The sequence below is a fragment of the Sphaerodactylus townsendi genome, linkage group LG07 (assembly GCF_021028975.2).
Source record: "Sphaerodactylus townsendi isolate TG3544 linkage group LG07, MPM_Stown_v2.3, whole genome shotgun sequence".
NCBI lineage: Eukaryota > Metazoa > Chordata > Lepidosauria > Squamata > Sphaerodactylidae > Sphaerodactylus > Sphaerodactylus townsendi.
Window position 1 is genome coordinate 19,322,298 of NC_059431.1, and position 27,235 is coordinate 19,349,532.

Consider the following 27,235-nt stretch of genomic DNA (forward strand, 5'->3'; position numbering starts at 1 on the left):
GAGAGGTCCACTGTCATGTGAGTTACAAAGAAAGCTGCATCTATGATGAAACCGAATGAAAATGGAATGCTGCTACTTTGCAGAGAGATACCTTGTTTTCCTCTTAGGGGGGCTTACTGATGATTGTGAGGAACATGAAGTAGAGATCAACGAGGAACAGAATAGCTCAGGTGCGTGGAGACATAGCAAGGCACAAGGACACTTTGGCTCCTTCCACACATGCAGAATAATACACTTTCAATCCGCTTTCAGTGCTCTTTGAAGCAGTGCGGAATAGCAACATCCGCTTGCAAACCGTCGTGAAACTGGATTGAAAACGCATTATTCTGTGTGCGCGGAAGGGGCCTTTGCCTAGACTGCAAATGTTCAGTTTTGTATCATCTCTGTTTTGTGGTAACATACCATCAACCCATCCTGTCATGCCATCTTATTGGTGAAGGCCACTTTAACATAACAGCCCAATGCAACGTTATGATACTGCTTTTTGGTCCCCTCAACTGTTGGAACCTACATTCGAGGCTTATTTAGAAAGCAAAAGAGACAGTGTAGCAAAAACAGTGTGTGAATAAAGTGCCATTAAAGTCGTAGCCAACTTATGGCAACCCAGAAGGGTTTTCATAGCGAGAGATTAACAGAGGTGGTTTGCCATTAGGTCTCCCATCCAAATAATAACCTGCTTAATTTTAGAGATGTGATGAGATCAGGTTAGGATCTAAGTTACAAGCGTTACATTTTTAGTTGACTTATATAGCTCAGAAAGTTTTAAATTGGGTAGCAACAGCCCAGCAAGGGGATTGAAACGTAGAAGTTTAGTTGTACCTCCTTGAGCGACCAATGGGAATAACCCACATTTGAAGATGTCCTCCCTTCATCAGAGCAGAGGGAACCTTCAAGGTAAGCAATCAAGGTTTGTTCCCAACTTCCCTTTGAACATATCGAAAAGATAATGCGCCCAAATTTATAGCAAAGTTTACAGGCCACTAACGCCTCATGTTGAGCGTGGGATAGTTGAATGCACAAGAGTTTCCCTAAGCGAGGTTCCTGACCTAATTAAGGTCATCATGTCAATTCTGGTCCCTGAGCCTGAGTATTGTACTTTAAATGCCTCCCTGAACGGTTTCTTCTTACATTTCAAATGCAATATGGTACTTTGAAAGAGCTAGTACAACCCTTGCCACACAAAGCAATGAAGCCACTCATGTGATTCTTACAGACAGGCAACTGTACTTACACACAACTCCTGAAAGCTCATACTCTGACAGAAACCTTGTTGGTACTCAAGGTGCTACTGGACTCGCGCTCTTTTATATTTATTCCTATCTAATGACCTGATCCAGATCACCTGAAAACTGATGTGCATTACTCTTGCTGATGCAAACATAGCAGAGCTCCTGAAGGGTAAACCTTAACTGAATTTCATCAGAAACTTGGCCCTTTCCCCACTTTCCTTAAACCCCACGCTACTCTCCTCAAGTAGCGCGGGGTCCAGCTCCCTTCCTCACTTCAGGGGCAGCGAGAACGCAGCCGCCCCGACACTGCCTCTCTCCCGCCCCCCTCGACGCACGAAATTCCTGGCGCCTTTTGAAATGACGCCTTTTGACGACCCCGCACAGAGCGCGGGGTCGTGGGGAAGCCAGGGCTCGCGCCAGGAATTACGCGCGCCGGGAATTGCCTGCAGCAAACCTCGGGCAAAGGTGAGTGGGGAAAGGGCCCTTGATAGCTTTACACAAGCTCATTCAAAGGACTTTATGTTCCCAAAACACAATGTTCTTATATAGTTTTAGAAACCAAACTGATTATGATTCTCTTTGATGAAAGCTTTACTCTACATTTATATCTCTCCAGTTTGTAAAATTCAGCAACTATCCGGTGGTTAACTTGGATTCTTGTTTAATTTTGCTGCAACGGACTAACACTCCAAGCCCTTTAGAATTACAGTCTAGGCATGGGGAAACTTGTTGAACATAGTTGATCAAAAAAATTATATTAGAATGGAAATCTTATTAATTACCAGTAAAGTTTTTTTAAAGTTACTGGACCCAGTACCCTTATGAAGAAATTGGATAATTTATTGACACACCTTATAGAGTGTATTATATTTTTGGTGCATACAATGTATGACTAGTTCTGTTTCAGTGACTCAAAAATAGCTTCTAAAGTGACAAATACCGGCAAAAATATGTGTGTTTTTAATTAGCACTTCAGTGGGTACATATACTTGCCTAGTTAGCTGGCGAACATTGATCCATACAGTTCTCTTAATTAAGAGTTACATAAAATGGTACAATAAGCACGCTTTTCCTGTTCTATCTCAGTGCTCCTGACTTAAGTGAATGTCTTAAACATTTGACTTTGAAAACTATAGCAAATACTTACCGGTACCTAGTATTTGTCTCATATAAGCAAGAACTCATAGTGAGCATTCTTTTTTTAAAAAATTATTTTTATTGTATTAAATAAATCATACATAAACATTACAGTGTAATACATTCCAGGCTTGTCTCTGTCTTAATTTACATTTTGTAAAAAGTAAATAAATGTATTATATGTGAACCTACCATCACCACCAAAGGAAAAAAAAACAGTAATAGAAGAAAGGGAAAAAAAGGGAAGAAAAACAGTGAGCATTCTTATTTGTTATCCGAGATCTTCAGATTTTGTTATGATCTCTCATTAGGGATGTACTAAAATTTTATTTCCAGTTCCATTTTGTTTCAGAAGGTGCATGATGATTGTTTTAATCAAATTTTGGAACTATGGATATAATTTTAGGGATATCATTTTGATTTCAGAATTATCAGGTATCAACAAGAATAGACTTGGTCTCTGAGTGCTAGGTCTAGTGCTTCTTAAGAGAAGTAGAAGCTGGATGTGAGGGCGATCTGGCTGCGACATCTGTCACCCCATTGATCGCCAGGGTTGATTCGGCTGATCTGGCTGGCTAGGCGGGTGTCCCCTACCTCCCTCACTGCTCCAATGTCGTCCCTCGAAGCTAGCATTTCGGTGGAAGAAGAGACGACCATCAGATAGAAAAGTGTACGGATTTACTGGTCAAGGGTATACGATAGCTGCGCTCCCCTGCTAGAACCTCCAAACAAGCTCAAGAGAAGTAGAAGCTGAAAAATTCCTGATATGTCAAGGTGACTGAATTTCCGAAATCCTAAAATATTGGGAGTACTTTGTATTGTTTTGGGTATTAGTGAAATAGGGAATATCCAGCACTGTTGAGATCAGAAATATCAGGATGCATACTCCCTTATCTTGTTTTAATTGTCCAAAAAGTGTTTTCTGTTAGTTTGGGTTCTCCAAAGAAGTGTGTAATCCACATGTTACATTTTTGATATGGGAAAGAACCCACATCTTTATGTGTGCTCTAGTTTATATTAGGTTTGCCATTCCCTGGGATATCTCCTGGAATTACAGCTGATCTCCAGATGATCATGATTCAGATCCCCTAGTAAAAATGGCTGCCAGGGGAAGTTGGACCATATGGCATAACACCCTACTGAGCTCCCTCCTCTCCCAAACCCCAAGTTTCCTCCCTAAATCTCCAGGTGTCTCCCAATCTGGAGCGGGCAACTGTAGTTTGTATGCAACAATCCCCATTTGAAAAACTGAAAACTGATCACTGCTTGCTTTCGTAGTTTCTCAGCTTATTAAAGGAATTTTATCTTTTTCTTTCTTGCTTTCCCGTTTTTAGTACAGTGTGGGTGTTTGTTTAAACAATCAGTTGTTGACTTGGTATCACATAGTTGATTTATCTGTAATTTACAGATTGTCCTAGGACCCTGGATACACCAAACAGTGATCAGCGTTTTCCTACAAATAACAGATTGATGGACTTAAAAAAACAGCTGGATATAGAACTAAAGGTGGAACAAGGAGCAGAGAATATGTATTCAAATAGTTCTTCAAAGGTATGATTTGTGAAAATCCATTTAAGCACTCTTTCATTTCTAGCTTGCATACAAACAGCACTATGCTTTTCGAAGTGAGCATCTTGGACAAGTCAAACAATGTAAATGTGTAGCCTTTGGCACAGCAGAACCATTAAGAGTAATTCACATTTGATCCCAAATCTGCAGAGCATGATGTTAAATAAATACATGTGTAAATACTATGAAATAAAATTTTAAAAAGGACTTGTGTAGTTTGACAGTTTCTTAAATGACTACATTATGCCCTGAGAGAGTATGTTTTTCTTTAAGCAGGAACTACCAAATACAATCATTACTAGGGCACAAGTTTGCACCTTTGAAAAAACTATGCTTTCATCCCCAACATTGCCATTCAAAATGCTTGATCTGGAAAGCTTACTTTGGAAAGTTTAGACCCAGGGAAATTGCTGCTCCACAACCACAGCTTGGAGAGTGGAAGTTAGAATGTGGAGAAAGGACTAAAAAAACACAGATTACTGCCAGATGGATTGCAGACTGAGGCTTTCTCTGCACAGGCAGAATACAGCACCCCAGGGACGGCAAAAATGCCGTCCCTGGGGAAGCATTCGCACAGTAGGCACTGCTGCTTTGCCGTCCTGGCCGCCTCCGAGTGGCGCGAAGGCGCTGCTTTAAACCTCGCTCATTGAGCGAGGTTTTTGAAAAGCGGCGTCTTCCCACCGGCTGCTTTTCCCACCGGCTGCGACGCTGCTTTTCCCATCACCTCCACTCACCATCCCACCCAGCGCTGCTCTGGAGGGCTGGGGAACATGCTCACTCTGCCCTCCGAACACAGGGGTCAGAGGTAGCATGGGCATGTCCCTCCAGCTCTCCAGAGCAGCGCTGGGTTGACAGTGAAGTGGAGAGGCGGCGCTTTTGAGAGGCTGACTCCTGTGCGAACCAGCTCCACCTCTCCATCTAGAAGGAAAAGAAAGTCGGGACGTGCTCTGACAGCTGCTGTACAAGCAGTCCTTGAGCCTCCACCGGCACAATTCATGCCGGTGGAGGCGCATTTCCGTGTGTGTGCAGAAACAGCCTCAGAGTTGATACTTTGAATTGCTTCCTGATGGTTCACCGAACTTTTTGAAACTCAATTTGTAGCTGGGAACAATTTGTAGTCAGGGAACTGTTTCAGTTATATATGTTAAATTAAACTATTAATCTTAATATAGCACTCCTAACATGGAAGGGAGTTGTTTCCTCCAAGCTTTATTCTATTATCTTCAAATACTAAAAGGCTATCTTTTATCCCTATAAGCTATACAGTAAAAACTGCCAATGACATTCTGGTGTAAATTCCATTTTGACTGATGTCTAGAATCGCTGAATGACTGTAATAGCTACATGGGTTTGCTGGAATTTAAGCCCAGAGAGTATTTGTTCCGCATGCCATCAAAATCAACACAGGGACACTGATCACAAGCAATGTGTTCAAATACAATAGCGTACCATTTTAGTTTCGATCGCTGAATTTTGAATTGTTCAAGAGAACCATAACACATCGAGAACTTCCATTAAGACTGGAAGTTTCCAATCTTAAGATTCCATTAAACTTCCATTAAAACTTTGCAGCTTAAAAATGCTATACCTTCATGATTCTAGGAATATTGTTTATATACACAATATAAAGGCAGAGTGCTCTGGAAAAGAAACTGTACCGGGGAGGGGTTAGAGAAGACAAAACATGTGCAGTATAGTCAAAAGGGTCATGTTACTGTGAATTTTCTAAGTCCAGACTAAAATAGCCTCAATGAAACAAAGAAAAGCCCTATTTTGCTGCCTTACTTTTATGTTAAAGAAGGTGTAGGTGGGTAATGCTCCTAAACTGGGCACTAACCTGCTGAAATAGCTGTGAGGGATTTGCTAGTAATCTGAGTAGAGTAAAATCAGAAACCAAAATAATTGAGGGGAATACTATGAAAGTTTGAGCTGCAGAATTTAAATAATATCAAGCATTCAAAATAATATCAAGCATTCAATATTGTACTTTGCGCTAGAAATTCCACTAAAAGGATTCAAATAATGCAAGCACTCACATGCCTATATACTGGAGAGACAAGAAACCAAAGGGTCAATCCATGCACGTCCAAGCAAAAGTTCTGTTTCCAAGGCAAAGTCTGAGGCCGCCATTCGCACAGGGGGTGTACCTGCATCGCAGCAGCTTCGCCCGCCCTTTTCTTTCGCAGCTTTCCGACCGGCGCGAAGCCGGCGTTTCCAAGTCGCGTAGGGAACCCGAGCGGCAGCAACTTCAAAAAGGGCGCCTCCCAGATCCCTCCCTGCACTTACACCTTGATCCCCGGGCCTCGATGCGTCGCTGAGAGCCCTGGGCACGATGCCTGCCCTGCGGCAGCTGGAGCGAAGAAGCGCGCAGGCGAGGCGTGTCCCTCAGGCTTCGGCGGCGTGCCAGAAGGCGGGGACATGTCTGGTCGGCCGAAGGCGGACCCGGCGCTGTCTTGGCGCTTCGTCATCGCGGCTCTTTCTGGGTTACCATCGTCCATGTGGGCCGGTCTCCGAAAGCGTTTTCAACGTTTGAGTTATTGTGAAATCGCGCCGACCCAGCCTCTTCCACCTCCATGCGGAAACGGCCTATGTGTCTAGGCTGCAAATATCCAAAGGGGAAGATAGAGACAGGTCCACAATTAGTACTGTTTACAAAACTAGGGTAATCCTGGATGAACAAAAGTTAAGTTTCGGGACAGATTCTGTTAAAATTCAGAAGGCTTAAGCATAATCCATGTAGCATGCTAGGAATATTTTCATATGTGGGAACAGAGGAGAGCTCTGGACAAGATGGTGATATGTTTGGAGATAGTCGTGGTTTGGTTGGTGGCATGTGGCTTTGGTAGGAAATCTTAATCACAGTACGGACAGTCTGCTGTGTCTGCATTTCTTGCAAATGTGGATTCAGAATAACTAATGGTCTGATAGCCTGGTACTGGGAAAGATAATCATATCGTATGTTTAATTTATACATTGTCCTCCCCCAAAGGGCTCAGGGCAGTGCACAACAACAGAACAACAACATCAGTAATTATAACATCATACTACAACCTCAAAACAGAATATCAAAAAGAGAATCAATAAACATAGCGTCAGAACATATTTATTGCCTTCAGTGTGCTGTAAATAAGGACTGTTTAGTCTGCCGGTTCTTGTGCCACTGGGTCCAAAATTGTTCAGTGGCCTGTGCAAAAGACAGGGAGATGAGATCTGGTTGTGTGTCAAGATATCTTAGGGACCTTCTCTCCCCTTATGTCCCCACTCGGCCTCTGCGCTCAGCAGAGGCCAATTTACTGGTGATCCCCAGCCCTTCTATGATACGGCTGGCCTCCACCCAGACAGGGCTTTCACTGTCCTGGCCCCCGCCTGGTGGAATGCTCTGCCTCCAGCCATCAGGGCCCTGTGGGACTTGGAGCAGTTCCACAGGGCCTGCAAGACAGAGTTATTCCACCGGGCCTTTGGGGAGGCCATCTGCTGATGGGCTGTTCCCTGTTTCCTTATTATATCTGATTCACTGTTAATATCATTGCCATGGGATGAGCTGTGTGAACATGTATTTTATCGTCGCCATCTACATAATATAATATTTTTGGAACTTGTATAGTTAGTCTTCTTTTAATTTGTCCTATGTATTGATACTTTAAAGTGTTTTAATACCTGTGCACCGCCTACAGCCCTTCGGGGGTGGGCTGTTTAGCAAATCAAATCAATCAGTCAGTCAGTCAGTCAATCAATCAATCAATACTGACGTTGCGGGAAAAGTGTGAATCACAGTCAAGTCTTGTTGGTAACAACTGATGTGCCTTAAGGTTTTCACATCACAATTCGCATTCTACCCAGAAAGCCTGAATTGCTGTTTCTTTGGTTTCATTTAGAATATCATTTTTTTAAAAAAAACATTATCTTTCTCTCCCTCCCATAGGATAAAAAGCTTCTTGCAACAGCTCAACAGATGCAGGACAGCAAAACAAAGATAGCAGCTACAAGGATGAAAAACCTTCAAGCGGTCCAAACTAATGAATTGGCTTTTGATAATGGTAAAGAACTAGAGCTTTCTCCAAATTGTTGATAGAATCTTGAATGAGACTGTATATGTGCATACATCCATTTGTTTCTATATGATTGAATGCTAGGAGAAGGGGAAGGAAGGGAAGAGAAGAGACGAGAAGGGGAATGCTAAGGGAAGGGTAGGTACCGTCCTCAGATTCTCCAGTTGTATTTATACTTCAGTCATTTTCACTTCAAAATTCACCGAAATGGTTGACACATGCCTCTTTAATGCAGGATGGAAGCAATATCTGCAGATGGGTGCTGTGTGGTTTCCGAGGAGCTGTATGAAAGCGTGTTCTAGCAACATTTTCATCTCCTGGCGTTTATACGCCATGTGCAGGCTCTGTGGCTGGCTTGCCAGCTTCACAGATGCTATGCCAGCCACAGATGCTAGGCGAAACTGCCTTCGGGGGTACCACTAAACATTCCGACCCGCGAAACAGACGCCTTGACAATACAATATCTGCGGAATCTTGTTAGTCCCTATTTCAAAGCTAGTAATTACTTGAGCTGTATGGTTGCATGGTATAAGCACGGGAGAAAAGGAGAAGAAGATGGAATATGAGGGGAAATTGAAGGGTAAAAACCATGAGGAAGCAAAGATGAGTTAGATACAGGAAGCATAAAAGAAATGAGTTAGATACATGGATGAATTAGTGTTGGTGCAAGAAGAAAGGAGAAAAGATAAAGGGTGCGGCTGCAGAGACCTGCGATTAGGAACGAACTGAAAAAAGGGACACTTGTACAGGGTATGTTGCAAGCCAAAGAGTGCAGAGAGGAAAAGAAAGAGGCAGGATTAACTGGTTCTGATAAATTTAAGGTGCTGCAGATGGTGAAGAGAACTGTACGTTAAAAAGGAAGGCATTAACTGCGAGGGTGTCAGAAAGCAAATAGGGACTTAAAATTGCAACACGAAGGATTTTCTGTCAATTCATAGCAAGAGTCCTCAGTAGGACAGTCAATAGTCAGTATTGAGCAAGAACATAACTTTAGTTGTTGAAAGGAATGGTCTACAAACTTCATTAAGGACTCCAAAGTTCCATGGAGCACTGATTGTGCTGACACATCTCCCTACTTGGTGGCACTGGTGTAATGCCCATTGGGCAAGGTGGGCAACTGCCCAGGAAGTGGCATACCTGCTGTGGGGGGCATCAATAATGCTGGAGTTCGTTTTTTGGGTATTTTTAGTGGTTTTCCATTATTGGCCTGCAGGGGGCGCAGTTTTTAGGCTAGTGACACCAAAATTTCAGCGTACCATCAGGAGGCTGTCCTTATGCTACCCCCCACGTTTGGTGAGGTTTGGTTCTGGGAGTCCAAACTTATGGACTCTCCCCAAGGGGTGCCTATCCCCATTGTATTCCAGTAAAGGAGACTAATAGGAAGATAGGGCTACAGGTTTTGAGGGTTATAACTTTGGCCCCTGGGCCAGAAACTGCATAAACTTCCTAAGAAGAATCGATTAGAGACAGTCTCCTGATGAGACCCTGAAAGTTTTGAGACTGTGCCTTCAAAATGTGCTCCCCCAGCCTGCAACCCCCATTGCCAGCAATGCAGAAAACTCAATGCAGGAACAAAAGATTCGCTTGCTTGAGCAGAATTCCGGGATGTTCTTGCAGGGAGGGGAGACATTCTTGGGCCGTATCATCATCAAAATTTCTGGGTATCATCTGGAGACTGGCATGATGGCACCCCTAAGGTTTGGTGCAGTTTGGTTCAGGGGGTCCAAAGAATTATGGACCCTCAAAGGAGGTAACCCCATCTCCTTAGCAGGAAATACAAAGGTCCTGGTGCAAAAAAATGTCCTGGTGCAAAAAAAAAAATTGAGTCATGAATTGGGTGGCCGCCCATGGGGGGGGGGGGTGCATCCAACTCAGGTTTTGCCCAGGGCTACAGTTTGCCCAGGGCTGCCTCGTTACGCCCCTGCTTGGTGGTGGTGATCTTGTGCACACTGAGGGTTGTGATGGTGACAACTGGGGTTAAACCTAAATTTATCAGTGTACTACAATGATGTGTAATCACTTTTAACAAAGTGCTCAGGAACAGTGAAGAGGAAAGAGGTTTTGGGGAAGCGTAATGTATTGGCTTAAAGGAATGGGTTGTTTTAAGTGTCTGCAACTGCTGTGCCGGTAATTGGCAGTTAGAAAATTAGTTAGAAAATCTGGTCATTAAACTACAAAACCCCAAGAGCTTGAAAAAGCCTGGTTCCCTTTTCTTTCCTTTCCCTTTTTGATCTGACCATTACAACCAAAGAGGAATTGCCAAGGCCAGACTTAATTGTGCTATCGAGTTCTAGCTTATCATTCTTGTATTAATCTGTTTAACAGTTTTGCATGTTAAAAGAACCAATTCATGTTGAATATATATGTGCTTTTTTCCTAGCTAAGCCTGCAATAAGCCCACTTTCGAGGAAGGCCCGAATGGAGAGGAGTTGCAGCATCATTTTAGGATCCCGAGCACACGCGGTAGCAGAAGGGCAAAAAATGCTATGAGAAATTGCTTGGATGGGGAAGGTTGCTGACAAGAAAAAGCTCTCTCAGAAGTAATTGTAACATGATAAATCTATCTGAATTGAAGTACTTTAAGATAAATTTAACTATTGTATTTAAATGTGTTTTCCTTAACTCGTTCTTTCTTTTTTCATTGAACAAGGCTCAAGCAAGATTCAATGAATCAAGCCAGACATTGGACCTCTTAAAGTGTTCATCAGAACAAAGACTTAATGAACTCCCTAAAGACCATCCCAAAAGGAGTATTATTACAGAAGAACTTTCACTTGTGTCAACACCAACATTACGTTCGTGGCAAAGCATGATATCGACACAGAATCGATATAGTACATTATTCAAACCGGCAGCTATCACAGGTTTGTTGAAGCATGGCTTATAGTGTTTCCTGCATTTAAAACATATGGGAATAACTAAGTATTTAGTTATTAACCGGACCCACATGGACCTGCCTCTCCGGCTCAGTAGATCTTTGGAGCAGTGGAAAACGGGTTCAAATGGCTCTTTGGGTAGTAAAGGTTGCAGACCCCTGGCCTGGAGCCACAGATAGGGACTATAAACCGAGTTATAACAAAGAGGTGGGTTACTATTAAAAAAGAGACCGAGACTATAAGAGACTATAAAAGTGGGGAAAACCTGTCAGTAGAAATTATTCCCTGATTCTCTTAAAACTTCTTTTTTTGGAATTGATACTGTGTATTATTATTGAGACAGGAACTGAACAGACTGAACTTGGGACGATGGCGTGTCAGCGCCCAGTTCCTTGAGTCTGGAGATTGTGTCCAGCAGCAGTGTGGCCAGGAAAGGACAGTGAGAGGAAGGCTAGCAGGTCAGAGTCCTCAATATCTCAGACTGTCAGGGAGGAACGATGGTTGTAAGAGGCTAGACAGCCTGAAGCTCTGAAATAGGGGAAACTTTTACGCATTGAGGCCCCTGTAGTCAGTGACCATTCCCTTTTGGTTGTTCAGAAAGGACGGGTATTTTTAGGAGTGTGTGCTAGACCAAGGGGTTGGAAAGTTTTCCCTCAGGAGGCACCTACAAGGGGTGAGATAAGTTTATATTGAAGTCTGTGCTGCAACATCCAAGAAAGAAACATCTATCTATGAAACCAAATATGCTTTTGAAACTTCTCTGTTCCATCTGAGAAGCTAAACCAATCTGTACAATAAAGTTTAGTTTAGTTTTTCATGTTACCAAGTACCAGCATGTGTCTGCTTGTCTGGATGGGGTAGTGCCTGTACGTTTTTATAAATCCAAGCCCCACAAACAGAGTTTCCCTCCCAGCTATTTACATAGAGGCTCATGCTGCTCCACAGCTTCTGAGAGGGGTGTTTGGTGCGCAGTGCAATGGAGTTGTGATGAAAATTTTTAAAAATTCTTGTGTGACTTCTACAAAATATTATGACTTGTTAATAACCTGAAGCTCTGGCCCCATACAGACTGGTGGGGAGGCAGCTCTTCCATCAACTGTCCGACCCTGGCCAGGGACTACGCTGAGTTCATGGGGCCTGCGGAAAGACCGAAGTGTTCCTCAAGGCCTTTGGGAGGGCTACGAAACTGGCTGTTGATAAAGGGGGGCCTCCCTTCCTCCTTTTCTGCTGCTATAACATCAGCATGTGGTTCGTTTCTACAGCCCTTTCGCTTTTCGATGTATGTTTGTTTAGAGGAGCTGATAGTAGGCGTCATCTTAGCTAACACATCGAATCTTAATACTAATTGATCCAGTTGTATTTTAATGGGGTAGGGTTTTGATTTTTTATTCAGGAGAGCCATCATATACTTATTTATATTATTGTATTTTTAATCTGATTTGTGCTCTATTACATATTGTACACCGCCCTGAGCCCTTCGGGGGAGGGCGGTTTATAAACCCATTGAATAAATAAAATAAATAAATAAATAAAAGAGAGAATTACAAATGGCAGTCATGCATAAAAATGCATCTCCTATTTACTTGTGCTAGTGAGTTTTCTTGATTAAAGTAATTACCGTATATACTCGCATATAAGCCGAGTTTTTCAGCCCTGTTTAAAGGCTGAAAAGCCCCTCAACATATGTGGAGGAGTCTCAGACTCTACCAATCACAAGGAGGCTGGGGGCGGGGCCAGGCAATCTCCCTGCCACCCCGAAGCCTCTTGTTGCTGCCCTCCTCAGAGGGTGAAGGGGGAACCCTGAGGCACCCTGGCTGGGTGCCTGGCTGGGCTTCCTCAAACCCGGGAGGCAGAGGCTCACTGGCTGGGCAGTGGCATCAGGGGAGTCACTGCCCAAATGAAGTTCCTACCTACTGGCTGGGTGACAAAGCCCAGCTAGCCCGTGGGCACAAAGGGAGCTCTGGTGGTGCAGTGACTCCCCCTGATGCCACTGCCCAAATGGAAGTTCCCTCACCCTCCAAGCTTCCCACCCTCGGCCTGCCCCAGTCAATAAGTTTTCCCAGGTTTGGGCAGTAAATTAGAGTGCCTGGAAGCATACGCAGATTAGGCTTCAGTAAATATAAAGAATTAAGGAGGCACTATTCAGAAGGAATAGTAGGTTATGAAGGTTGAGAGTATATAGTCCAAAAGTTCTTCTTGACAATCTGTATGTGCATCAGTAATTGCAGTATTTCATAAAGGAAATAAGTTCCAAGCTATCTCATATGCGTAATGAAGATCTTAAATATATCCCTGCAGATGTTATTTGCTAACTTGAAGCAGGTTTTTAATAAAAACTGTGTTCCTAATATGTTATTTACTAAATTATTTAATAAATAACCAAATTAGAAGAAGAAGAAGAGTTTGGATTTATATCCCCCCTTTCTCTCCTGCAGGAGACTCAAAGGGGCTGACAATCTCCTTGCCCTTCCCCCCTCACAACAAACACCCTGTGAGGTAGGTGGGGCTGAGAGAGCTCTGAGAAGCTGTGACTAGCCCAAGGTCACCCAGCTGGCGAGTGTGGGAGTGCACAGGCTAATCTGAATTCCCCAGATAAGCCTCCACAGCTCAGGCGGCAGAGCTGGGAATCAAACCTGGTTCCTCCAGATTAGATACACGAGCTCTTAACCTCCTACGCCACTGCTGCTCCTCAAATTAGAAGCAGTAGCACAGCTGTTAGATTGTGTTTCCCAAAATGAATTTAGTTTTTAAACTGAACTTGCAGCCAAACCAGTTGGTAATATGCACACGCACTATGTAGGGTTGCATTCTGCCATCTTCACGTTATATAGAAGCTAGAACAGGGGTAGGGAACCTGCGGCTCTCCAGATGTTCAGGAACTACAATTCCCATCAGCCCCTACCAGCATGGCCAATTGGTATGCTGACAAGCTGATGGTGGATTCTGAAAGCTGGAGACCTGAAAACTAGAATAAGTTAAGAGTATTTGTATCCCGGATTTGCATATTGTTACCGAATTAATCTATTTCTACAGCTGGACATGGTAATGCATGAGACAGCTTATTGTCAAAGGCTTTCACGGCCGGAATCACTTGAGTGCTGTGTGGTTTCCGGGCTGTATGGCCGTGTTCTAGCAGCATTCTCTCCTGACGTTTCACCTGCATCTGTGGCTGGCATCTTCAGAGGTTCTGATGTTGGGAAAGCAAGTGGAGTATATATATCTGTTGAGAGTGTCGGGTGGGTGGAGAAACATTGTCTGTGAAGTAACACAGAAGGCAACCAAGGTCAATAGTTGAGGAGCATCTGAATAGAAGTATGAGTAACAATGAAGACTATAGCATGGGAGTGTCAATGGAGATAACAGGTCACTGGTGGGAACATCTGAATAGAAGTATCCTGGCCTTTGTTTCTTTTGTCTAGCGTCATCCTGTGTTTGTGTGGAAGCTGGTTAGACACTGTCTTGACTCTAGTATTTTTCAACACTGGCAGCCAGGTTCTGTTCATTTGCATAGTTTCTTAATTCCTTTGAAATTTGTCCATGTGCTTATGGATTTCAATTTAGCTACTCTGTGTAGTCTGGCGTAGTGGCTTTCAGAGTGGTCCAGAATTTCTGTTTTTTCAAATAATATTCTATGTCCAGGTTGGTTTATCATGTGTTCTGCTATTGCTGATTTTTCTGGCTGAAATAGTCTGCAGTGCCTTTTGTGTTCTTGAAGGTTTCATATTCTTGAAGGATATAGAGTTCTTGAAGGATATATTCTTGAAGGATATAGGGTTATATAACTGGTGGGTGAGTGCAGGGTGCAGGTACTTTGGAAGTCAGACTCATGGGTTGCCAAGATATTTTGGAGAACGTACCTGGTCGATCAAAAGCCACATCCATTGCTCTCCATGGATGGAGTCCAAGTAAAGCCAGGTGATATTTTATGAGCCGAACCAGTAAAAGCAAAAGCAGGAGTAGCCGGAATCTTCTGAAAGCAGACGATCTGTCCAGTTGGGTATCTTTTATTTAAAAAAATTCCAAGAGACTTTTATTAATCATTCGTAAAAGCAAACACTATTGAAAGTTTCAGAACAGGTGGAACTATTTATGTGAGACTATTTACATGGGACTATTCTGCAGCAGTAGCAGCTTTTGTGGCGTATCTGGGGGGGGGGGGGGCATACAACCCAAGCGTCACTTTCCAGAGTCACATGGGGGGCATATTTGGCCAGTCCCCCAGGAACAACTGACTCCCTCCTGTTTGGCCTAGCAGCAGCCCGCCCAGGAGCAAGCAGAGCCTGATGGGGGAGGGACAAAAGCAGAAAGAAACAGGCCGCCACATCGCTCACCGTCCTGCATGCCAAACCAGCCTGCTTGCCTGTCCCACTAGCTTGCCATTTGGCTGGCCTGCCCGCTGGTCTGCCACTCACCCACCCTGCACGCCCACCTCTCACCTGGTCCTTCCTACTCAGAGCAGCAGGCAAGATGGGTGCAGTTTAGGGGATGCAATACTTCCCCCGGATGCACGCTACTGAGTGCATGCTACTGAGCAGCATGAACAGTGCTGTTGGAAGCATTAGTAAGAGGTTTCAGTCTTACAAAAGGGCTTGAGGTGTCATAGATGTTATGGCAACTAGTGATGGGGTGACTAGTGATTAGTAAGCCCAAGGCCCTCATCTAAATTTGGAATGGGTTTGGCTGAAACAAACTAAAGAAAGACATTAGAAAATAAATTGTATTATCTCTGAATCCTCTCCAAAGTTTGTTTGCCATCGGACTCTCATTGACTAATCGAGACAATGGCAGGACTGAGGGTGACTAAGAAAGGTATCCTTTGTACAAAAATCACCTGCTGGTTGCAGCATCAATAATGTGATCTTATCGCAAGGAGACCTGCAGTGCTATCCTAAGTAGGTCTACCCAGAATCCTAATGAAGTTCTTGGGATTGCAGTTCTGGTTTCAGAGCATTCGTTTTGTTCTGAATTGCAATATTGCTGGGGAACCCTAGGAAATTACATTTCTCCAGAGATGCTGGTGTGATAACATGATGCAGTATAATGGAACACCGGTGCCAACCATTCCCTCCTTCCATTTAAGTTTAAATGGGAAAGGAGCAGTTGTGACTTAGGCCATTTCCGCACGGCCAGCAAGCGGTGGTGCATCCATTGGCACAGATGGACCGTTCGCACAGGTTGCACCTTCCCCAGCCGGTTTACCTTCTCCTGCTGGCTGCCGTCGCATTGTGGAGGCCATGGGATATGTCCCCCTGGCCAGAGCTACGGTTCTGGAGACGGATTCCAGGGGGGCGTGTCCCCTGGTCTCCACAACGCAATGGCAGCCAGCAGGAGCAGGTAAGCCGGCTGGGGAAGGCGGAAGGGAAAAGGTGCCATTTTTGAAAAACCTCGCTTGTGGAGCGAGGTTCAAAAGTGCTGTTTCAGCGCTGCTTGGGCAGCACGAGCACAGCGCTGCTGCGTGAACTTCTTTCCAGGGACAGCGTTTTTGCCGTCCCTGGGGCGCTGTATTCCACCCGTGCAGAAACAGCCAGAGGCAGTGGGGAAGGCTTGACTCAAAAATCAAACAGAAGTTCAGCCTGGGTATTCTGAAATGGTGGACTTTGTTTCCTAAGGTACCTCTCACATCCCAGAATTAGTCATCATCAGTAATGGTAGCTCATCAGAGAGGCTGCTCGTGATGTTAGGTTAACTGTGTATATAAATTGCAATGAGAGTGATGTATAAGTTTTCTATAGGACAATAGTAGGGCTTGGAGAACTGTAATGATTTTAAATAAGCTTTACATTTAACAGTGGTTAAAAATCCTTGATTCCAATTCTTTTTTTCTATTCCAATTGCATAATTGATCCTTGCCAGTGTTTTTGCAAGAAGTTCTAACACTCAGCTGTTTTGTGTCTGGAAAATCCCCTTAAAGCAGAATTTGTGGATTTATTTACAGATGAAGTCTGTGCTGTTCTGAAACTGGATCATTCTTTGGTTGGTCAAACTAGCTGGAAGCCTATTTCCAATCAGTCATGGGATGAGAAGTTTACACTGGAACTAGATAGAGTAAGAACCTTCTTTTTTGTTTCCTATGATTGCCAGTTCAATAGGTTGCTTTTTGTGTGCAATAAAAAGTTTATATGTAGTTCTAAACTATGGAGTGTAACATGAATTAGACTTCCATTCATACACTTCTTCCTCTCCTCATGTGTTTTGATTTCGCTCCATCTCTTACTGGTTCAAGGCTGAATGAATTCAAAACAGCCTATGGGAAAGTTGCTTCATCTTTTACAACACATGTTCTTTGTTAAACTTAAAAGGCTGACATGTTTGGGGGGAAAATTTAGTTCCAATTTCAAGAAAAGTGAAAGTGCGGCAAAATACAGATCATCACTTTACACTTAGGAAACGCTTGCGATGTGTCCATAGTGCATGTGAAAAGCCAATAGTATTACTAGTTTTTAATGAACGGAATGTGCTCACATTCATGGTGATAGAAAACATTTCCTTCATGAGTGAAAGCATTTCCATTAATGAAAATGTATGAAATATACCTGGAATAATGCGACTGATAAGGATCAAGTAAAGTTGAAGTAAAGTTTCATATCAAGCTATGCTTTAAGTCAGAATGTTTAAAATTCTATCTTCTTAATCTTTCTGCTGGATTTTGTAAGACAGCAAAAACATGGTCAGTACCTAGAAATTGTTCCAAGGTTAAATATGACAGATTTTTTTTTTTTACAAAAATTCGTAATTTGAGTTAAGGCTATTTGATCTCTTTTTTATCAGAAAGATCAAATGTAAAAAGGGTGGAAGTTGTTCATATTCCAGCCAACTATTTTGACATGCTTTCTTCAAGTGATAGTTAGGGATTCCCTTGTAGATAATATCTGTCTTCTATAAAGCACATGTGTGGGATCGTCGGAAAGGTATAGAAAAGTTGTGGATTTCAGTGGACCTTAGCAGTTGTATAGATTTCAGCCAGCATTAATCATTTTTTTAAAAAAACTTCCCCTGGAATGCAGGGGGGCGGAGCACCAGAAATGGGATTGATCTGTGTTCCAAGGTTTGGAAGTGGGGAACTCACAAGGAAACCTTGATATTTCGAGTGACTATCCTGGGATAAATCGCCAGTGAGGAAATCCCCTTCAACACTTTCTGCATGCAGATCTCTCTGCTTCAAATGATTATACCAAAAAAGCACTTGATATCTTAAAAAATAGACTACTAAGCCAAAATCCAAATACCTGTTGGAAGTTTTATACTCAGGGAACTTATTGGCTGCTTTTCTTCAAATAGGAGATCTACTTTAGCTCTGTGTCGTGTTTCGTACTGTTTGCAGTTCCTCTGCATTTCCAGAGCCTGTTGTGATAGAGCATGAGAAACAGTTACCAAGAAATAAAAGTTGAAGCCATTGTATAGAGCCTGGTGGATGGATATTAGGATCTCTGCCTTTAATGTCCTGAATATTTTCACCCAACCATAGTCTAAGAATTGATATTCATTAGTTCTGACCATAGTGTGTTTTGTTTAGCTGTTGGGAGAACTTCATATTCTTCCTGAGATCCCAGAGAACTTCTGCCAGTCACTATATAATCAGCTGGGTGATCAGTGATCTGATTTGGTCTAAAGCAGCTGCTAATATCTGGCTGTGTATATTGTTCCTTTAAATTGTAATTTTAATTCACGCAACCATAAAAACTGTTAGCATCTAATAAGGCAGATAATAGTAGATAACCACTCATGAAGACATAAGTATCCACAATGCTTGTATCTTCTGAAAAGCCTCCCAAAACAAGAAAGCTTCCCACAGCCCGGTCTTCCTCCTGAGGCAGAGCATTCCAAAACTTTTGGCTGGCAATGGGGAGAAATTCTGTCCCTTCACTTTCCTTATCTCTGTTGTAACATGGATCTCCCTAGAAGCACATACCTGTGATGAGAAAAGAGTCCCAGTGTGGAAGAGGCAGCTTTTAAACCATTTCACAGCCTGTTTATTTATTTATTTTATTTATTTATTGAGCTTCTATACCGCCCCATCCCCGAAGGGCTCTGGGCGGTGTACAACATAAGAGAAGACAATATAAACAGTTAAAACATTTAAAAGCAGCGGCAACCATAAAAACATTTCTGATAAATATAATAAATTACAGTAAATAGATGGCGTTCAGCGTCTAATGTTCCAATCTAAAAATTCCCTCCCCCTTCCAAAAGGGAGGAGTGGCGAGTCTAAGATGACAGTTGGCCCAGGTGTCAGGGCGAGGAAGGGCATCAGCGGCGGTACCTCTCAAAGGCCCGGCGGAACAGCTCCGTCTTACAGGCCCTGCCGGAACTTCGCCGAGGTCCGCCAGGGGGGTGCCCGGACAGGTGGAGGAAGAGTGTTCCACCAGGCCGGGGCCAAAGCCGTAAAAACAGCCCGTGTGGAGATAACGGCCCGTATTGCCGAGGCGAGGGACCACCAGTAGATTGGCCTCCAGCTGATCCGAAGGCGTGCGAGGGGCATTATGGGGGTGATGCGGTCTCGAAGATACGATGGTCCCAGGCCGCGTAAGGCCTTAAATTACTTTATTATGCGTAAGGCCTTAAATTACTTTATTATGTTTATTATGTTCAATTACTTTATTATGAGGGTGGTCATTAAAAAAAGTTTGCAAGTCCATCAAGCTGAGATCCTGAATCCCATAATCCCAAATTAAAAACCGATTGCTGTAGCGTCATTCTTTCAGATAGACTGCACTTTCCCATTTCTAGCAACTTTCACTTTTTTAAATATTCAGATTTTTCTTCTTCTGCCCATTTCACAGGATGCAGAAATCATTGATTCGGGGGTTGATAGAAATAATCAACCTGAAGTTAGGAGGTAAGTTGTCATTTGACTCTGTATATTCCTAGCTTCATACTGAACAGAAATTTGTACTCACTTTTAAAAATTACTATATTTCAGAACACAAATGAGCGTACAGGACTTGAGGATTTTCAGTGTTCTAGGAAGAGGAAACTTCGGAAAAGTATGTTGGACAAGATTAGTTTTGTCCACATTTTTGTATTTCCTGGTCTTAAGGAGCAGCAGTGGCGTAGGAGGTTAAGAGCTTGTGTATCTAATCTGGAGGAACCGGGTTTGATTCCCAGCTCTGCCGCCTGAGCTGTGGAGGCTTATCTGGGGAATTCAGATTAGCCTGTGCACTCCCACACACGCCAGCTGAGCGACCTTGGGCTAGTCACAGCTTCTCGGAGCTCTCTCAGCCCCACCTACCTCACAGGGTGTTTGTTGTGAGAGGGGAAGGGCAAGGAGATTGGAAGCCCCTTTGAGTCTCCTACAGGAGAGAAAGGGGGGATATAAATCCAAACTCTTCTTCTTCTTCTTCTTAAACTTCTCCTCTTTTCAGCTGCATGCTGTATATAGGAACCCTGATTTTGTAAGATAAACAATTTGTGTATGCTCAGTTAGCATGCTGATCAGTCTAAAACAATTTTAAAATCAACTTTTTTGTGGGGACGAGGAGTGTTCACAGAACAATAGAATTTTGTCTATCAGCGTAGTGGAAAGTGTGCTCACCAAATATTGCTTTTTGTTTCAGGTTGTGTTGGCAGAACACAAAAAGACAACTCAAATATTCGCCATCAAAGCCCTGAAGAAACAGGACATCCTTGATCTTCCTGCAGTAGACTGGTCAGTATGAAGGAAAGAAATACTCTTGAAATGTCTTAGTTCTTAAGAACCAGGGTACAAAACACTGCTTTAGGGAGAGCCGGTGACTTGTAAGCATCCGGCGTGATGTTTTCCTCTCAGAGCAGCAGATAACATTGTGGGCGTTTTCCCACTTACCTCGCCCCCGTTTTGCTGCGCGCTACTCTCAGCGCGCGTCATTTCTGGCTTTCGCCCGGGCTTCCACACGACATCAAAAGGCGCCGTTTTTAAGAGCACCAGGAATGACGCGCGCTGGGGTGGCGCGACAGCAGCTACGTCGGGGTGGCTGCGTTGTCGCTGGCCCTGTAGTGGGGAGTGCTGGGGGACCCCGCGCTGCTTGCGCGCAGCAGAAGGTAAGTGGGAAAACGTCCTGTATTGCAAAATTTCCCACAGTTTCAAAATCAGCGTGCTGTAGTAAGCATGGATGTGGCTGCTGTTCTGGTACAATGCTTATTAAGAATGTATTGTCGAAGGCTTTCACGGCCGGAATGACTTGGGTGCTGTCTGGTTTCCAGGCTGTATGGCCGTGTTCTAGCAGCATTCTCTTCTGACGTTTCGCCTGCATCTGTGGCTGGCATCTTCAACTTATTAAGAATCCTTGTATGTAATGGGGAAAAACTGCAATTTCTTAAAGCTTTTCAAATCAGAGTAATAAGAAACAGCTTAAGCTGAAGAGTGCTGAATCGTATTTAAAGGTTACAGTTAAGAAGAGGAATCACCATGTTGGAAAAGGGCAACATTTTTTAAGAAGCAGGTTTATCATCTTCCACTGGAGTGGTGTCATGGACTCCTATACTAACACTCCGCATACTTGATGGGATGGGGAAGGAAATCCTGCAGTATAGAAACAGTTTTTAAAATGTTGCCACTAAGCATGTCTAAATATAACACTCACATTGGGGTTGCCAACTCTAGGCTGGCAACTCCTAGAGCAGTGGTGGCGAACCTTTGGCACTCCAGATGTTATGGACTACAATTCCCATCAGCCCCTGCCAGCATGGCCAATTGGCCATGCTGGAAGGGGCTGATTAGTATGTCCATAACATCTGAGTGCCAAAAGATTATGCATCCTAGAGGTTTGTGGGTGGAACTTGGAGAGGGAGGAGTTTAGAAAGAGGAGGTATCTCAGCGGAGTCTAATTCCAAATCAGCCATTTTCTTCAAGGGGACTAATCTCTGTAGTCTAAATCCCATCTGGATATTGGCAAGATACACGATGACTAGCTTCAATAGAAAACAATGTGATGTATGTAACATATACAGGACCAGGTTACAGATTAGTTTTGGGAAGGTTTTGTGAGGTAGTCATGTAACTTTTTACGAACACATTGGTAAATTCTTCTGCAAATTCGTTTGAAAGCTCTGTGGAACCTGCTGTATTTGGGGTGGCTATAGTTTAGGCAGTGTTATAACTCTTTTTAATTAATTTAATTTAATTTCTTTTTCCAGTGTTATGTGCGAGAAGCGAATTTTTGAAATTGTCAACCGCCAAAAACATCCGTTTCTGGTCAGTTTTTTTGCATCTTATCAAACCGACGAGCATGTGTGTTTCGCCATGGAATATGCCGCAGGTGGAAACCTTGAGATACATCTTCAGGCTGAAGTCTTTTCGGAGCCAAGAGCCGTGTAAGTTTTTTTCCTTTGGCCAAAAAGATTTCAGAATCTGGTTTAAGGGAAACCCTGATTAGCCTGAACATTGTTAAGGAAGAAGTAATGGATTCTCGCAGATGGGGCAGACTCAGGAGCACATATGGTGAGGCCTAATTGTTGCAGGGGTGTAGCATTCAAAATTGTGGCATTGCCAACAGAATGTTGGCCAACTTCATTTGGAAAACAGCAGTTTTGTACAGTTGTTTTCTTAAACTTGTGAGATTTCAATAGAGATGGAGAATTTTGGTCAAGCCAAGACAGGGGCGTAACGAGGCAGCCCTGGGCAAACTGTAGCCCTGGGCAAAACCTGAGTTGGATGCCCCCCCCCCCCATGGGCGGCCACTCCACCACGACCAAATTTTTTTTTGCACCAGGACATTGGTGCCTGCAGGGGGTGCATTGTTAGACATATCAGCACCAAAAGTTCAGCATATCATCAGGAGACTGTCCTTATGCTACTCCCCAAGTTTGGTGAGATTTGGTTCAAGGAGTCCAAAGTTAGGGACTCCCAAAAGGGGTGCCCTATCCCCCATTGTTTCCAAAGGGAGCTAATAGGAGATGGGGGCTACAGTTTTGAGGGTCCATAACTTTGGCCCCCCCATAAGGTGATGCCCTGGGCAGCTGCCCACCTTGCCCAATGGGCATTACGCCAGTGAGCCAAGAGGTGTTTGGGAAAAATCTGGGCACCTTTCTGATTAATTTGGAGCACTGTGACCCAGACCTAAGTCTGGACTTTCCTGTATACTGTAATGAGATTTCCAGTTTGATAGTCACTGGAAAGCACACCCTACCAGACTGAGGCACATGCTCTGATTGGGTCAGCACATCTATGCATTGGTAGCTGTCAGGTGTGTATCTAGATGCTGGGGGTTCCAGTTTTGTAGAATTGTATTCACAGGAGCCCTTGCACTCTCCAAAAAATCTTCTATGAATGAAAAGGGCTGTAACCATGAACAGAAGATTCCTTTATGAGCAGAATACCTTCAGATGCATCGTATAGTTCTGATTATAGCGTTGTAAATCCACTTTCTGAATTAACGCTCAGGGTTATTTCTGTGATGTTGAGCTTTGGCTCTTTAAAATATGCAAGATTGTATTCATCTTGATTTTCAACAGTTATCCTTTCGTAAAAGTATAAAGGAAGATGAGAACTGACACATTTTACTATCTTTAAACAGATTTTATGCCGCCTGCGTCACTCTCGGCCTACAATATTTACACGAAAACAAAATAGCTCATAGGTATGTACATTAATTTATAACATGGATTTCTGTCTGTTGCCTGTGCTTTATGCATCCTTTTATTTTAATTTTTAAAAATTATTGCAACTAAAAAGAAAAGAAATAGAAAATATAACAAGAATGGTAGCAAGTCTACAGATTAGCATCTGTAAAAGGTTTGGGTATATCTAAAAATATTTGCATGCACAATTGTTGTCTATATGCCGTAACTTCAAATGTTGATAAGGATGTTGAGCTAACATTAATATTAATGTTATAAGCTGCATTTTAATGGGGTAGGGTTTATTTTTATTAGAGCCATCTTAATTCATATTTATTGTATTTTAAATTGATTGTGCTCTATCTGTTCTGTACACCGCCCTGAGCCCTCTGGGGGAGAGCAGTCTATAAACCCAATAAATAATAATAATAATAATAATAATAATAATAATAATAAGAATAAGAATAAGAATAAGAATAAGAATAAGAATAAGAATAAGAATAAGAATAAGAATAAGAATAAGAATAAAAATAGAATAAGAAAAGAAGAAAAGAAAAGAAGAAGAAGAAGAAGAAGAAGAAGGAGAAGGAGAAGGAGAAGGAGAAGGAGGAGGAGGAGGAGGAGGAGGAGGAGGAGGAGGAGGAGGAGGAGGTCCTCAGTCCTTTGGATTACAAGAGATGGGTGCCTACCTCTTCAGTGTTTTAATATGTCTTAGCAACAGTGGAGAACAGGGGGTCCATTTTCACCAACCATCAGTTAGCCTCCAGGAGTCAGGCAAATGCGTTGTACATATTCTAATACACAATTGATACAAGTGATTACTTCCACCCCAAAAGTCAAAATAACTAGACAGGCCCAAAGCTTATATTTAAGAGACATGTCTTGTAAGTTACAGCACCACTAGTTAGACACTTAGTTCTTTACTAAAAATGTGCTGTGGTGTCAAGTATATCCTAAACATAATTTTTTTCTGAATAAGGCACAGCTTGAGATCCAGTTTAGGGGTATATCCCACTTTGCATTTTCTTTTCAGATTAATAAAAACGTTAATTTTGTTTGCTGACAGAAGGTTTTGCCATAAAATATTTGCACAAACCAACTATTTTCAAATATTTTTTTTATTTTGAAAAAGAAATAGATTAAGTGTTTGTAAATGGTTGTAGTGAGTACTCTGCGATCAGCAGAGGCGAATCTACTGGAGATCCCTGGCCCCTCGATGACGCGGCTGGCCTCCACACGGGCCAGGGCCTTTACAGCCCTGGCACCGGCTTGGAAGACATTACCATCAGCTATTCGGGCCCTGCGGGACCTTGGAGAGTTCCGCAGGGCCTGTAAAACTGAATTATTCCACCGGGCCTTTGGAGAGCCCAGCCGCCGATAATGCCCCGCCCTCCCCCCCCTTGCTAGTAGGGTCCCCTAACATCACTGGGACCCCTCCTCATTTTGTGGAAGAGGGTGGTATATGGGTCTCGTGGGCCCTATTTTAGAATGTACCTGTTTTAAGATTTTTATGTTTTGTATGATTTTGTGTTGTTCACCGCCCTGAGCCCTTCGGGGATAGGGCGGTATAGCAAGTTTAATTAATTAATTAATTAATTAATTAATTAATTAATTAATTAATTAATTAATTAATAATGAACAATAAACAATTAATTAATTAATTAATTAATTAAAATAATAATAATAATAATAATAATAATAATAATAATAATAATAATAATAATAATAATAATAATAATAATAATTACAAAAAATAATAATTACAAAAAAGCATTCGACTCACTGCCACACAGTTGGATCATCAAATGTCTGGATGTCATTGGGGTTTGTGAAAATATTAGCAAAGTTTACTCAAAATGCAAATGAAACACTGGAAAACTGAGTTGTTTGTGGGCAAACCAAAGCTTCTGAGGAACTGTCAACATCAAAGAGAGGAATTTTCCAGGGTGACTCACTGTCACCATTGTTGTTCATCATTGCAATGATCCCACTGTCAACAATTCTACAAAAAACAAACCTGGGCTATCAAACTGCAAGAAATTCACCAAAAAATTTCCCACTTGCTGTACATGGATGATCTAAAGCTTTATGGAAAATCAGAAACTGAAATTCAGTCACTGACCAACACAGTCAGAATCTTCAGCAATGACATTAGTATGGAGTTCGAAGCTTGGACAAATGCGCCACAGTGGCATTGAAGAAAGGAAAATTACTGACAGTAAGGGCATAGAGATGCCTAATGGAAAACCATAAAGTGCAATCAACCTGAATCCTATAAATACCTGGGAATACTACAGCTGGACAATAGCAAGCATGGACGTGTGAAAAAATGTGGTCAGCAGAGAATATGTCCAAAGGGTCAGAAAAATTTTGAAGAGCAAATTAAAGGGCGGGAATACTATCAACACCTGAGCCATACCCGTCATCAGATACACTGCTGGAATTGTGAACTGGGCACGCAAGCAGAGCTGGATGATCTGGACAGAAAAAACAAGAAAAACTGATGACAATCCACTACTCATTACACCCGGTAGTGATGTTGACAGACTTTACCTACCCAGAAAATCAGGAGGTAGAGGGCTTCTGCAAGTGAAACAAACGGTGGAAGAAGAGAACATGCACTGGCAGATTATGTGAAAAAACAGTGAAGAACCAACATTGATGGAAGTCACCAGCGGAAAACTGCGCAAAGGGCAATTGACAGAGAGTGAAGACGGTAAAAATACACTGCAGAGGAGAAGAGAAGACTGGCAGAAGAATGCTCTCCATGGACAGGTGCTAGAAAAGAGTGAGGACAGAAGTGACAAGGAAAAAACCTGGTTGTGGCTCACAAAATGGAACTTTGAAAAAAGGAGACTGAGAGCTTGATTCTTGCAGCCCAAGAACAAGCGAATTGAACAAAAGCGCCATCAAAGCCAGAATTGAAAAGTCAACTACAGATCCCAAGTGCAGACTCTGCAAGGAAGCAAAACCGAAACAATAGATCACATACTTAGCTGCTGCAAAGAAGATCGGCGCCAGACGGACTACAAGCAGAGGCATAATACTGTTGCTCAGATGATTCACTGGAACTTGTGCCACAACTACCATCTGCCTGTGACAAAGAACTGGTGGAATCACAAACCTGAAAAGGTCACTGAAAATGAACACGTAAAACTACTCTGGGACTCCGAATTCAGACTGACAAAGTTTTGGAACACAATACTCCCTGACCTCACGACATTGTGGAAAAAAAGAAAAGAAAAGTGGATAGTTGATGTTACATTCCTGGTGACAGCAGGATTGATGAGAAGCAACTGGAAAAACTTCTTACACCGATATGAGGATTTAAGGATTGAACTGCAAAGACTCTGGCACAAACCAGTAAAGGTGGTCCCAGTGGTGATCGGCACACTGGGTGCAGTGCCTAAAGATCTTGAACGGCACTTAAAAACAATTGGCGCTGACAAAATCACCATATGTCAGCTGCAAAAGGCCACCCTACTCGGCTCTGCACACATTATTCGTCGATACATCACATAGTCCTAGATGCTTGGGAAGTGTCCGACGTGTGATGTAATACAAAATCCAGCATATTGATCTTGTTTGCTGTGTATAACTGTTTTGTATCAATAATAATAATAATAATAATAATAATAATAATAATAATAATAATAATAATAATAATAATACTTTGGATCTGATTGTAGCCATAATTTGACTTGACCGTCTTTGTATTTGTAGAGATTTGAAACTGAATAACTTTTTGCTGGATGCGGAGGGGTTTTTGAAAATAGCTGACTTCGGCCTTTGTAAGGAAGGTAAGCCATTCAAAAAATATGCTTCAAAATGACAGGCTTTT

At 42.7% G+C, this 27,235-nt stretch overlaps 1 protein-coding gene across 1 annotated transcript in view; it reads left to right on the forward strand.

The window, feature by feature from the left end:
• LOC125436955 (serine/threonine-protein kinase N2-like) overlaps nucleotides 1-27,235 on the forward strand; it is an 80,173-nt gene that overhangs the window by 44,400 nt on the left and 8,538 nt on the right. The window contains 14 exon segments of the mRNA XM_048504338.1: nucleotides 3,775-3,917; nucleotides 7,858-7,972; nucleotides 10,365-10,405; nucleotides 10,408-10,524; nucleotides 10,635-10,848; nucleotides 14,667-14,852; nucleotides 16,796-16,949; nucleotides 19,157-19,283; nucleotides 19,641-19,696; nucleotides 19,781-19,844; nucleotides 20,415-20,506; nucleotides 21,973-22,149; nucleotides 23,352-23,414; nucleotides 27,118-27,194. Of these exon segments, the coding sequence (XP_048360295.1) occupies nucleotides 3,775-3,917; nucleotides 7,858-7,972; nucleotides 10,365-10,405; nucleotides 10,408-10,524; nucleotides 10,635-10,848; nucleotides 14,667-14,852; nucleotides 16,796-16,949; nucleotides 19,157-19,283; nucleotides 19,641-19,696; nucleotides 19,781-19,844; nucleotides 20,415-20,506; nucleotides 21,973-22,149; nucleotides 23,352-23,414; nucleotides 27,118-27,194 (1,626 nt within the window).